This window comes from Triticum urartu, chromosome 7 (genome assembly GCF_003073215.2).
Source record: "Triticum urartu cultivar G1812 chromosome 7, Tu2.1, whole genome shotgun sequence".
In the NCBI taxonomy this organism is placed as follows: Eukaryota; Viridiplantae; Streptophyta; class Magnoliopsida; order Poales; family Poaceae; genus Triticum; species Triticum urartu.
In genome coordinates, this window is record NC_053028.1 from 639,481,803 (window position 1) to 639,494,900 (window position 13,098).

The window sequence follows — 13,098 nt, forward strand, 5'->3', positions numbered from 1 at the left end:
ACCAGTAGCTATGTGTTTGATCTCTCTATCTTTCTCTCTCTCTCTCTCGTGTTCTTAATTCGGCACGATCTTGATGTATCGCGAGCTTTGCTATTATAGTTGGATCTTATGATGTTTTCCCCCCTCTACTCTCTTGTAATGGATTGAGTTTTCCCATTGAAGTTATCTTATCAGATTGAGCCTTTAAGGATTTGAGAACACTTAATGTATGTCTTGCATGTGCTTATTTCCGGTGATAATGGGATATTCACGTGATGTACTTGATGTATGTTTTGGTGATCAACTTGCGGGTTCCGTGACCTTGTGAACTTATGCATAGGGATTGGCACACGTCTTGACTCTCTGGTAGAATCTTTGGGGCACTGTTTGAAGTTCTTTGTGTTGGTTGAATAGATGAATCTGAGATTGTGTGATGCATATCGTATAATCATACCCGTGGATACTTGAGGTGACATTGGAGTATCTAGGTGACATTAGGGTTTTGGTTGATTTGTGTCTTAAGGTGTTATTTTACTACGAACTCTAGGGCTATTTGTGACACTTATAGGGATAGCCCAATGGATTGATCGGAAAGAATAACTTTGAGGTGGTTTCATACCAAACTGTCGGTGTCAAAACCGGCGGATCTCGGGTAGGGGGTCCCGAACTGTGCGTCTAAGGCGGATGGTAACAGGAGGCAGGGAACACGATGTTTTACCCAGGTTTGGCCCCTCTTGATGGAGGTAAAACCCTACGTCACGCTTGATTAATATTGATGATATGGGTAGTACAAGAGTAGATCTACCACGAGATCAGAGAGGCTAAACCCTAGAAGCTAGCCTATGGTATGATTGTATGTTATTGTTGTCTCCTATGGACTAAAACCCTCCGATTTATATAGACACCGGAGGGGGCTAGGGTTACACAAGGTCGGTTACAAAGGAGGAGATATCCATATCCGTACTGCCTAGCTTGCCTTCCACGCCAAGTAGAGTCCCATCCGGACACGAGACGAAGTCTTCAATCTTGTATCTTCATAGTCTAACAGTCCGGTCAAAGGATATAGTCCGGCTGTCCGGAGACCCCCTAATCCAGGACTCCCTCAGTATCCCCTGAACCAGGCTTTCAATGACGATGAGTCCGGCCCGCAATATTGTCTTCGGCATTGCAAGGCGGGTTCCTCCTTCGAATACACCACGGAAGAATTTGAATACAAGGATAGTGTCCGACCCTGCAAAATAAGTTCCACATACCACCATAGAGAGAATAATATTTCCACAAATCCAATTTGCTGACTTGTTTTGGCAACACGACATTATGTCATGGCCCGGTGATTATTCGAACCGTTTCCTTTAACTAGCCCCGCACATAACGCGAGGCAGTTTTTTGACACGTCTTGTCAAAGCAGAGATCGTGTCCCCTTATCACGGGATTCTCATCAATACGGGTGTGGGTAACCCAACCACGCCATCGATTACGACGCTTGGGGGATAAGCGAGTTTTACCAGGCTAGTGGGGACGCTTAGTTTCGTCCGCCCATATAAAGGGATAAGGATTCACCTTTTCATCCACGCCTTCATCCTCCTTTGCTCATCCATTTTCGCACACTCAAGCTCCAGCGCCCAAGTCCGCACTTCCCACCTCAACCTTCTCCAACCATGTCCGGAGCGGGAGGCAGGTGGATGGTCTCTTCCGTCACGGAGGGACACATCAAGAAGCTGAGGAGAGTCGGATACCTGCACGACGACATTGCGCACCGGCTCCCAGATGAGGGGCAGCTTATCCCCACCCCCAGGCCCCATGAGAGGGTAGTGTTCCTTACCCATTTCCTCCGCGGACTGGGATTCCCTCTCCACCCATTCGTCCTGGGGCTCATGTTCTACTACGGCCTGGATTTCCACGATCTGGCCCCGAACTTCATCCTCAACATCTCGGCGTTTATCGTCGTGTGCGAGGCCTTCCTCCGCATCAAGCCCCACTTCGGCTTATGGCTGAAGACGTTCGATGTCAAGCCGAAGGTAGTGGGCGGCCACCAGGCGGAGTGCGGAGGCGCCATGGTGGGCAAGATGCCCAACGTTACATGGCTCGAGGCCTCCTTCGTGGAGACCATAAAGGGGTGGCAATCGGGGTGGTTCTACATCACCGAGCCGCGTGACCCTGCATGGGTAGCGGCCCCCGAGTTCCGATCTGGCATGCCCACACGGCTCATCTCCTGGAAAGAGAAGGGCCTGTCCTGGGGTAGTTCGGGAGAGCTGACCGGACTCCAAACATGTATTCAAAACATGGTGAACAAGAAGCTCAAACTCGTCAACGTAGTCCAGGTCATGCTCATCCGCTGGATCCTCCCGTGTCAACAACGGGCCTTCAACTTGTGGGAGTTCGACCCGGCCCAGCACCAAACTCTGAACAGGCTCTTGATACAACACACGAGGATGCCTGGAAGGTGCTATTCAAGGGCGCTGAGGTTCCTCCTCCTACTACCGAGGATCACGGATTCTGCGCGAAGCGCCAAGCCAGCGCGGTAAGCTGTTTTACCTCTTACAGGATACTTGTTTTTCATAGTTTGACTCTGTGCGGGATCTAAGCTCCCGTTCCTTTGACAGGACTGGCAGGAAACGGCCGGACAGATCGACTATCCAGCTCCCTTGCCCGAAGGCCCAGCAAACGCTCTCCTGACGGAGATGCTGACTCCGACTCCTTGCAAGGTGCCAGAGAAGACCAAGAAGGCCAAGGGAACCCGAAAGAGTTCCTGACGCCAGGTGTTATCGGACTCATCGTCCGATGACTCTGCGGCACACTCCTCCCCTGAAGACAAGGAGGAAGAAGAAGATGCTCCCCCTTCAGTTGGGGGAGACAAGAAAAGGAAGGCCGCCCCAACCGGGGGGGCGAAGGGTCCAAGAAGGGAAGGACTCTCCTTCCGGACAGTTCCACCACCGCCGCCGAAGGCGAAGACGAGTGGCTGCTCACGGCCAAGCCCCTGGCGAAGTCGTAAGTATTCGGATACCAGAGTAACTCATAGCATTCCTTTGTCGCATTGCTTCCCCTAACGCCGAATATGATTATGCAGGCCGCCACAAGCCCGTATCGATGTATTGTCGGACGGCTCCCTGGGCTCGTCGGATATGGATAGCGATCCACTTCCGACCACCACCTCCCCTTGCCCTGCGGACGACGCCGAGGTATTGTCTCAAGAGGCACCGGGTTGAGGGGAGACAATCCCAGAGGCGCCTCAAGGCGACCTTCCGGACTCCGAGAGCAGAGGGAACAAGGCCCCTGAGGGCTTCGAGGTCGGCCCTCAGCCGAACACTGCGACGGAACCTCCAGTGGTTCCGGACTCGGGCAGGCGGCCTCCTTCCAAGAGGGGCAAGACGCCTGTGCCGGTGACCTCTGTCCATCCAGAGGCGCCGGACAATCTACTGGGAGCGCTTCGCAGTGCTTCCATCGACGAGGAGCATTGTACTATTATGAGTGCGGTGGCCCAGAAGGTTCAGTCCGCCAAGAGCGGATTGACTGAAGCCTGTGCCAACCTTCTAACAGGCTTTGAGGTAAGTGTTAAAATATAGGAAAAATATTACCGCATAGACAGTAGCCCCTGATGCTCTGTTCGGTGTTCGAAAAGAAAAGCCGAATAGAGGATCAAATAATACCGCAGGAGTCTAACATAAGTATGTCTATATGCGTATGCAGGCTTCGCTGTTGTCCTCAGCCGCACTGACTGCGGAGGTCGCCATAGTGAAGCAGGACCTCGAGGGGTCCAAGAAAGAGCTCGGCCTTGCCAAGAGGCAGCTCGAGGAGAACAAGGGTAAGTAATACCCTATCTATAGATATGTATATATAAAAGAAGACGCGATTGCAAAATGACAGGATCATCTTATATTTCGCGCTTGCCAGGGGCCACGACCGAGGTGGCGTCCCTGAAGCAAGCGCTATTCGAGGCCGAAGACAAAGCGGCCAAGGAGCGCACCGAGTGGGAAAGGCAAGAGGCACGGGTGGGCGAGGTGCAGCAAGAGCTCCAAGCTCTCGTGTCGAAGCATGAGGCGTTGGAGCGTGACTCGAAGACGCGAGAGTCCGAGCTTACCGCGGCCCTCGAAAGCGCGAAAAATGCCAAGGCTGAAGCCTAGAAGGCCCGCCAGGAGATTGATGCGATGAAGAAGATAGCGGCGGGTAAGGCATTCTATATGCAAAGCAAGCATGTGAAAGTAAATTACCTGTTACTTACCCGAATCCGGAGCTCTCCAGGAGCATTCGCGGATTTGCCCCGCAACGTGTCAGATGCCGCACAGTTTTACCAGGCCGAGGAGGGAAGCTCAACGGAGAAGTTGTTCTGGTCTTAGTATACTGGGACCGAACACCCGGTGCCTATGAGCGACCAGCTGAAGCAGCTGGTCGAGCTAGACAAGGTGGCCGAACAGACCATGAAGGGCTTTATAGTCCGGCTGTGGCCTGGCGACGCCCTTCCGAACAGCTACTTCGGCCTGGTGAGGCGGCTAGTGGATGCCTCACTACAAGAAATATGTCAACTACTGACCTTCTGTCAGTGACCCTGGAAGAATTGGTCATAGATCTATGACCATTTCAGACCAATTGGTCAAAAGCTGTTCGGGGGGCTCCAAACCCTAAACTATAACGACCATTTTGGTTAGAAAGGTCATAATTTCCTTACACGAAATGGTCATAAAGCAGATAGCACTGGTCTACTGCCTTATTTCTAGCTGATCGTGACCAATATAGATGGTCATAACCTTGTAAATTGTGGTGGGTTGCTATGACTAGGCGCCACCTCATCAGTTTTGCCTATGTGTCATGTCCATGTGGCAGTTTTTGCCCTAGGTTGTGAAGCCACCTATATTTCTGTCATTCCCAAAATTCCCAAAAAAATCTCATAAATTCTTTGGGTCATATCTTCATCAAATATGTAAAAAATCCTTCCTTGGCTAGTTCAAAACTAATTCAACAATATTCATTTTCCTATTTTGTTCACAACAACACTTTATGAAGGAAGTGCTATTTATATATTCTTGATTGCCCTTGGAATTTTTGGGCACTCTTTCCTATCCAAATCATTACCGCATGACAAAATTCAGCTCCATTTGCCTAGCAAATCTTCCTCGGCAAATTTCCAAAGTTTTTTGTCCACCTAGAAGCATTGTGAAGGAAGTACCTTTTTCATATATCGAAATGACATGAAATTTATACAGTTCCTTCATATGCCCAAATTATCACCCTCCTCCAAATTACAGCTCAGTAAAATCATCTATGTGAGCCCAGGTTCAATTTATATTTTATGGCCAAATTGGCACGTTGCAAAGCAAGTGTTATATAGACCCCTCCTATTACCCTCAAACTTTTCGGGCACTCTTCCATACCCAAATCATTGCCACATGATAATATTCAGCTCAATTTTCCTAGTAAATCTTTCTCAGGAAATTTCCAAAGTTTCTACCTCGAGAGAAGCTTTGTGAAGTAAGTACTAGCTAGGCTTACCCAAATGATCTGAAAATTTACCAGCGCATGACCATACCTATGTAACTTACCTACACCATTTTTTATCTCATTTCATTCATCCAATCTCTCTCACTAGTTTTCCCAAGTTTCTGTCCATAGAAGAGCATTGTGAAGGAAGTACTACTTTGGCATGTCCAAATGGTATCAATTTTCTACAATGCTTTCCTATGCCCAAATAACCGTCCTCCAACAAATTTCAGCTCAATCCATTCATTATTTTGAGCCCAGCTTCAACATTCATATTTTTGTCCAGTGTGGTACTTTGCAAAGCAAGTACCACCTAGGATCCTCCTTTTGAGATAAACATTTGTGAAGACATTCTCCTTAGTAGATGATCATCCTCAGCCAAAACTCACGCCCATTGGCCATGTGCATTTCCTGTACCGCTAATCAAACACTTGGCTGCTAATTCATCTTTGAGCATAGGCCAGTCTCCTCGTGAGATTCTTCTGTTGTAATTTTCTTCCTAGCACCTACCTGGGGAGTGCCCAACCCACTAGACATGCCTAGGCCTCCCAGAAAGCATGTCAACACGAAGGTCACGCGGTGACCACGCGGCGGACATGCGAGTTTACGCGCTTTGAAGTTGGGGCCCTGGGCCACATCCAAACCTCGACGTATCGCCACCAAACCATGTATTTATGATTAAATAAATACTTATGTAACTAGAAATGATTTTTGGAAAAAATAAAGAGCAAACAATAAGGTAGATAGTTCAAAATTGACCCGCTTCCTACTAAATCGGCAGAAATTTGTCTTTTTCTCAAGTGGTGGATCAAAACTTTTGACACCAAACATTTTGTCAATTATGCATTAAATATGGCCTAATATTTTATCAAAATTATTTGGTCCAATTTTACAACAAATATATGGTAGGTCCTTCAAAAAAGAACTCAATTCAGGCACTCGGAAAATCGAAAATGAATTTTCCGTGCAAAGAAAATAAAAAGTCCCTTAGGCAACATTGTTTACCATTCCAATATGCACCCTTGTGCATAATATGAGATCATTTGAACAAACTATGCCATGAATGTGGCCATAAGATTGATCATTTGGCTTGAAAGCCATGAATCTTCACGCATGATAGCTCATTTCTGAGAACACTTTTTTAAAATAATTGCCGTATTACAAGTTTATTATTTTTCCTGGAAACTTGGTCACATATAATGACACAATACGAAGGTTTTCCAAATTTTTGATTTTTTTTGAATTTTTTATGCCCGTTCCAAAATGCGGTCAAAACGGCGGGTTTGACCATTCCTAGCTAGTGGTCGAATCTTGGAAAACTTTTGATGTTTCTCTGATTAAATAGATACTTATCTATCTAGAAATGATTTTTTGAAAAAATAAAGAGCAAACTATGAGGCAGCTGCAGTTCAAATTTGACCCGCTTCCTACTGAATCGGCGGGAATTTGTCTTTTTGACCAGAGGTGGATCAAGGCTTTTGACACCCAACCATTTGGTCAATTGTGAATCAAATATGGCCTAGTATTTTAGAAAATTTATTTGGTCCAATTTTGCAACAAATATATGGTACGTCCTTCACAAAAAGAACTCAATTCGGGCACTCGGAAAATGGAAAATGAATTTTCTGTGCAAAGAAAATAAAAAGTCCCATTAGGAAACATTGTTTGACATTCCAATATGCACCCTTGTGCATAATATGAGATCATTTCAACAAACTATGCCATGAATGTGGCCATAAGATTGATCATTTGGCTTGAAAGCCATGAATCTTCACGCATGATAGCTCATTTCTGAGAACAATTTTTTAAAATAATTTCCATATTACAAGTTTATTATTTTTTCTGGAAACTTGGTCACATATAATGACACAATGCGAAGGTTTTCCAATTTTTTGATTTTTTTGAATTTTTTATGCCCGTTTCAAAATGCGGTCAAAACGGCGGGCTAGACCGTTCCTAGCTAGTGGTTGAATCTTGGAAAACTTTTGATGTTTCTCTTATTAAATAGATACTTATTTACCTAGAAATGATTTTTGGAAAAAATAAAGAGCAAACTATGAGGCACCTGCAGTTCAAATTTGACACGCTTCCAGCTGAATCGATGGGAATTTGTCTTTTTCATCAGAGGTGGATAAAAACTTTTGACACCCAACCATTTTGTCAATTATGCATTAAATATGGCCTAGTATTTTAGAAAATTGATTTGGTCCAATTTTGCAACAAAAACTCATTTCGGGCACTCGGAAAATGGAAAATGAATTTTCCGTGCAAAGAAATTGTAAATTCCCTTAGGCAACATTGTTTGGAATTCCAAGATGTACCCTTATGAACAATATGAGATCATTTGAACAAACTATGCCATGAATGTGGCCATAAGATTGATCATTTGGCTTGAAAGCCATGAATCTTCACGCATGATAGCTCGTTTCTGAGAACACTTTTTAAAAATAATTGTCGTATTACAAGTTTATTATTTTTCCTGTAAACTTGGTCACATATAATGACACAAGGCGAAGGTTTTCCAAATTTTTGATTTTTTTTGAATTTTTTATACCCGTTTCAAAATGCGGTCAAAACAGCGGGCTTGACTGTTCCTAGCTAGTGGTTGAATCTTGAAAACATTTGATGTTTCTCTTGTTAAATAGATACTTATGTACCTAGAAATGATTTTTGGAAAAAATAAATAGCAAACTATGAGGCAGCTACAGTTCAAATTTGACCCGCTTCCACCTGGATCAGCGGAAATTGTTTTTTTACCAGAGGTGGATAAAATCTTTTGACACCCAACTATTTGGTCATTTGTGCATTAAATATGGCCTAATAGTTTATAAAATTGATTTCATCCAATTTTGCAATAAATATATTATTGGTCCTTCACAAAAAAACTCATTTTGGGCGCTCGAAAAAGGGATTTTTTTTGCAAAAAACTCATTTCCGACGACACCTTTTTAAAGATATTTATCTTATTCCATGTTGTTATTTTTTCTGAAAACTTGTTCAAATTTTGGTGACACAATGAGAAGGTTTTCCATTTGTTTTAGAATTTCTCAGATCATAAAGTAGCTTAAATGATTTTAACACATTATTTTAAGTCAACTACGACCAATTTAGATGGTCATAAAATCATACTGCATTCTGATCGGTTCGTGGACATATCACGCGGATCGTGCATCCAACACCGTCGGATGCTCGGGGATCCAACGGTTGTCCTCGACCCATCGGCACCAACCCTGAAACCCTAGCTATGTCCTCCGGGTCAATTTCCATCCACACACACACACACACACACACACCCCGCCTCCTTTTTTTCCCTCGCTCCTCTCGATCCCGTCCCCTTCCTCACCAGCACAAACCCTAGCTCCTCTCGATCCCGTCCCCTTCCTCCCCGCCAGCTCCACCGATCCTTCCCTCGATCTCGTCGGTGGGGAGCACCGCGGCGATTCCCCACCCCTCCCCTTCTTTCCCATGGCCGAGGTCGGATCCACGCTCGTCCCTTCCAGATCGCAGCCACCACCTCCTTCCTTCCAGATCGCGGCCGCCACCACCCTCCGGCGGAGCTCCCCGCCATCCATGGCCTCCCCACGCCCTCCTCTCTCCCTTCCCCTCCCTCGCACCGCCACCACCACCACTCCTTCCCAGCGCGTGCCGCCCATCGTCACTCCTCTACTCTCCTCTCCTCCTATCGCGCCGCTCATTCATCCGAGTTGGTGCTCACCGCATCGCCACTCGGACCCTCTCCCTTCCTTACCACATCACCACCCCAAGCCTCCACCGATGGAACCCTAACCCTAACCCAGCGACAACAGCGTCGCGGTTGGCTTGCTCGCCGGCACGTGCGTGCGTGCTTCGATGCGCGACGCCCCGTCGAGCTGGCCGGCGGCGGCGAGGGCGGCAACACGGGCCCGGGGCAAGGCGGTGGCGCAGTTCGTGCAGACCAGGCACCGCTCCTCCGGCAAGGTGCTCGGCGAGGAGGAGACGGCCGCCGAGAACGTCTACATCAAGGTATAACGCCCCTGCCCTGTTCCCCTCCCTCCCTCCTCCCGCCCCGGCGCGAGATAGTTATCCAGATTTAGTGCCACCGTTACATGTTGTGCTGCAATGTACAACTGGTATTCGGGGGTGGCGTGGAATTGGACTAGATTTGGGCTTGTGGGTCCAGATTTGGAGGCTAGGTTGTTACTGCTTTACTAGACAGTCCTTGATAACTTAGCCTCTTTTCAAAAAATGTCGGCTTACTGCTCGTGAGCAGCATCTATATGATGAACAGGCAGCTCTGCATTTGCAAGGTCTCATTCATCTAGTTCCAGTCAGACACGCAACCAATTTAATTCACTGAGAGCTCTGACCATTGGAGCATTCACGCCTTTTATGTTGTTGTAGCTGGGATGTTGCTAGAGTGGTTTAATTTTATTTCATCTACTTAACTAAATTGGTGTTCTGTAGTACTATCATTTTAGCCATGAATGTGTTGCCACTTGTCTTGGTCATTAAGAATTTGTTTTGAGTTCTATATTCTGCTTCTTGCTGGTCCCAAATATTTCAGTGTGCTGCTCTGCCGATTAGAAGTGTGTTGTTCTTTAGAACATACTTACACCAAGACTCTGGAGTAAATTTGGTGGATTACTAGCATTTGCTAGCAATTTATCAGGCCGTCTTGTTCATTGCATTCAATGTATATAATTTCCCTCACTATCTTTTCCAGTTATGCTTGCTGCTAAGGAATGGTTGCTCCTTTCATCATTGTGGTCGCCCGTGCTGTATCATCATCAGATCCTGTGTCTATATTTTGTCTTGCTCGACAAGTTATCCAGCAATACTAGTGCATAGTAGAAAATTATCATAGATCCTGGCTGTAACCTGCTTTCGTGCTTGTGACATTGGCCTGCATGATTTTGTGGGGATGTGGTACCAGACTAGAGGGTAGAGGCTGACGATTTCTTGCTGTTTCAGTCAAGTGCTGTTCTTGGTGGAGTTGCGCCTCCGGTGCACTCTTCGGGCTGCTCGGAGCCATGCTGTCAGAGCTCTTCATCAACTGGGCCATCTACACCAACAAGGTGGGTGCATCTCCAACCAATTCTGCAGCGGTAGCAGTACCAGCAGTACTTCGTTCTGAAAATCCGTCAAGTTTCTATGGAATTTGGTTAACCTTGTTGAAATTATATGCTCTGGAATTTGTGATTCTGTGCACAACTAGTGGATTGCTGCATGATTTTGTAAGTTTATTATGACATGTGACAGTCCAAAGCACTTTTATTGACTACACAAATCAAACTGAGAAACGCACATTGATAATGTGTACTTCCACTTGAACATGGCCTAAATTCATATGCTACTGAGATAGTTCCATGTAGATTTAGATTCTGTAAATTCTGTAACCTAGTCATGCCCTTGTCTTATTACGTTGATTAAAGGAAGTGAACTAGTTTGTTACTAAGCTGACAAAGAGCTGAGCTCCTAGATTGTATCTGACTTTAGGTGCTTATGAAGGCGGCTGATTTTTTTTCATGGTGTAATTAAACTTGTACCATAATTCTTTTACCCATTTTTCATTTTCGTTTTGCCATTTGCTTGCGTATGTGCCCTATGGGTTAGTGTTGTTGATCCCTAGCATGAGCTTGGTTGCCTTGAACTTTAGTATTCTATTTTCTTGCTTCTCAGTCCCTCTCCCTCCCTGCAGGTGCTACCGGACGCAAGGGTGGAGCCTGCGCCTCCTTGCTGAAGCTTCTCGCTCTAGCGGTCTGGTGCTAGTGATCTCAGCCCGTATAGATGGATTGGCCAGCAGCTATGTATACGGCAGCGGCGCTGCTGTACTACTACACCTATGATCCAATCTAGAAGTGCTGGTCCCAAGACTCTGAACTAGCCAAGAAGCAGGAGAGGACGAGAGAGCAACTTTGTTGTGTGCAGCAGCCCTACAAACCCTTTCTACTATGGTAAATTCTATCATAACCCAATATCAAATTTGTATTATGTCTCATCTTTGATTGCTAAAACTAGTGAAGAAATGATTGTGAAAATGTCAACTGTAAGATTAGGAGATTCTTACATAGCCAAAAAAGGTTCAAAAAACACTTTCTTAGTTTTGATACAGCCTCTTTATATGAATATTTGGTGCAGTCCTTATCATGTGATGAATTAAAGATCATAAGAAATAAATATTAAATGCTAACCACGTGACTTTACATCAAGTTACGGTTTCTCAACAGAAATTCTAAATAGATCCAAATCATTCTCACCACATATTGATCTGTACAGCCAAGGATGTTTACTTAAAATGTATAGCTCTTTGCTATTATTTTCCAGGTATTCTATTTGTGCTCCATCCTGAAATCTATTGTGTACTGCCATGTCGGTGAGGCGTAGCGCTCACTGCTTGATAACACTCCATGCTTGCTGATCCAAATTTTGATTGGTTGTTCTCGTAGACCTGATGAAGCCATGATGCTTACCTCGCTGGAGCGTATCAACCCTAGCCATGGTACCGCATTCTTAGTCATGAGGTCACTGTGCTACAACCGCAACAACGATATCTTCTCCGGTTAGATAAGTCTTCGGTCTATCCCATTTTTTTTCTGTTACTTGGTTTTGAGATGCTTATTTTGGGACGAAGGGAGTATTATTGTGTCAATTCCCTATGTGATATAGAAGCTACGGTATTATGTTTTGAGTCTGTTGTAATTGATAATGATTTGTGTAAAATTAGTGTAGAACATATGTCCTGTTATCTTAAGTCATTTGTGCATGCTCAATGAACCATCTGAGATTGAATCATTTTTTGCGTTCAACATCTAGAACCATTCTGTCCGTGTTGGTATTCATGCTACAACTGTGCTTTCTTGTCTCTTGTGTTGCGTGGTCCTTGTGGTTGTTACTGTTACATGTACATATGCTTCATGATTCAGTCCCTAGCTGCTTTGTATGTTTGTTTTTATTCTGTTTCTAACTCCTTTTGTTTATTGTTAGATGCCTTTGTTCTAGTACTTTCCTGCTTACATTACTGTTGCCATTGCATTTGTTTGGTTCTGACCAGTAGCAGTACACTAATTCTGGAAGTCTTTGTGTTCACTCTTTTATAGGAGCGCCAGGACAAATTTGAAGTGCAAAGTCATGAAGCCAAGTGCAAAGCCGTGATGCCAGAGATTTGTTTGTTCTGTTTGACTGTAATAGGCTGTAGAGATTGTGACATTGTAATAGATTTAGTGTTATTTGATAAATAATGTTTGTTTTGTTTTGTTTGAAATAGTGATTTAAAAATTTGTCAAATGGAAACCTGATCAGTGGGATCCACTTACCAAAATAATCTGAGCGATGTTCAAAATCTGATATGTGGGACCAATATACGAGATTATGATTTTTTGAGCAGTATGTATGAGATTACGAAATGTGGGGCTTGTCTGACTAGTGGGCCCGGCTCCAACATATATGGCTGGTAATATTTGAAGTATTTTGTGTGTTTTCTGTGTGCCAATTTAAATAGTGTATTTATTTACGTTAAATTGGAAAATGAAGAATGTGACCCTGATAAAAAAAGAAAAAATGAAACTGTTGAGACAAAAAGGCCATGGGCCAAAAATAAAAAGGCTGCAATGTTGGGCTTGGTCCATGAAGCTGACAAAAAATTCACAGGAAAAAAATATAAATGGGCTG

The 13,098-nt window shown here is 44.9% G+C and overlaps 1 protein-coding gene across 1 annotated transcript; it reads left to right on the top strand.

Moving 5' to 3' along the window:
* Positions 1 to 8,798: 8,798 nt before the first annotated feature.
* On the top strand, positions 8,799 to 12,466 carry LOC125521570. Its single transcript, XM_048686633.1, has 4 exons — positions 8,799 to 9,453; positions 10,402 to 10,535; positions 11,129 to 11,384; positions 11,877 to 12,466. The coding sequence occupies exons 1-3, from the start codon at positions 9,301 to 9,303 to the stop codon at positions 11,274 to 11,276; spliced, it is 435 nt and encodes a 144-aa protein (XP_048542590.1). The 5' UTR covers positions 8,799 to 9,300; the 3' UTR covers positions 11,277 to 11,384; positions 11,877 to 12,466.
* The last annotated feature ends 632 nt before the right edge of the window (positions 12,467 to 13,098 follow it).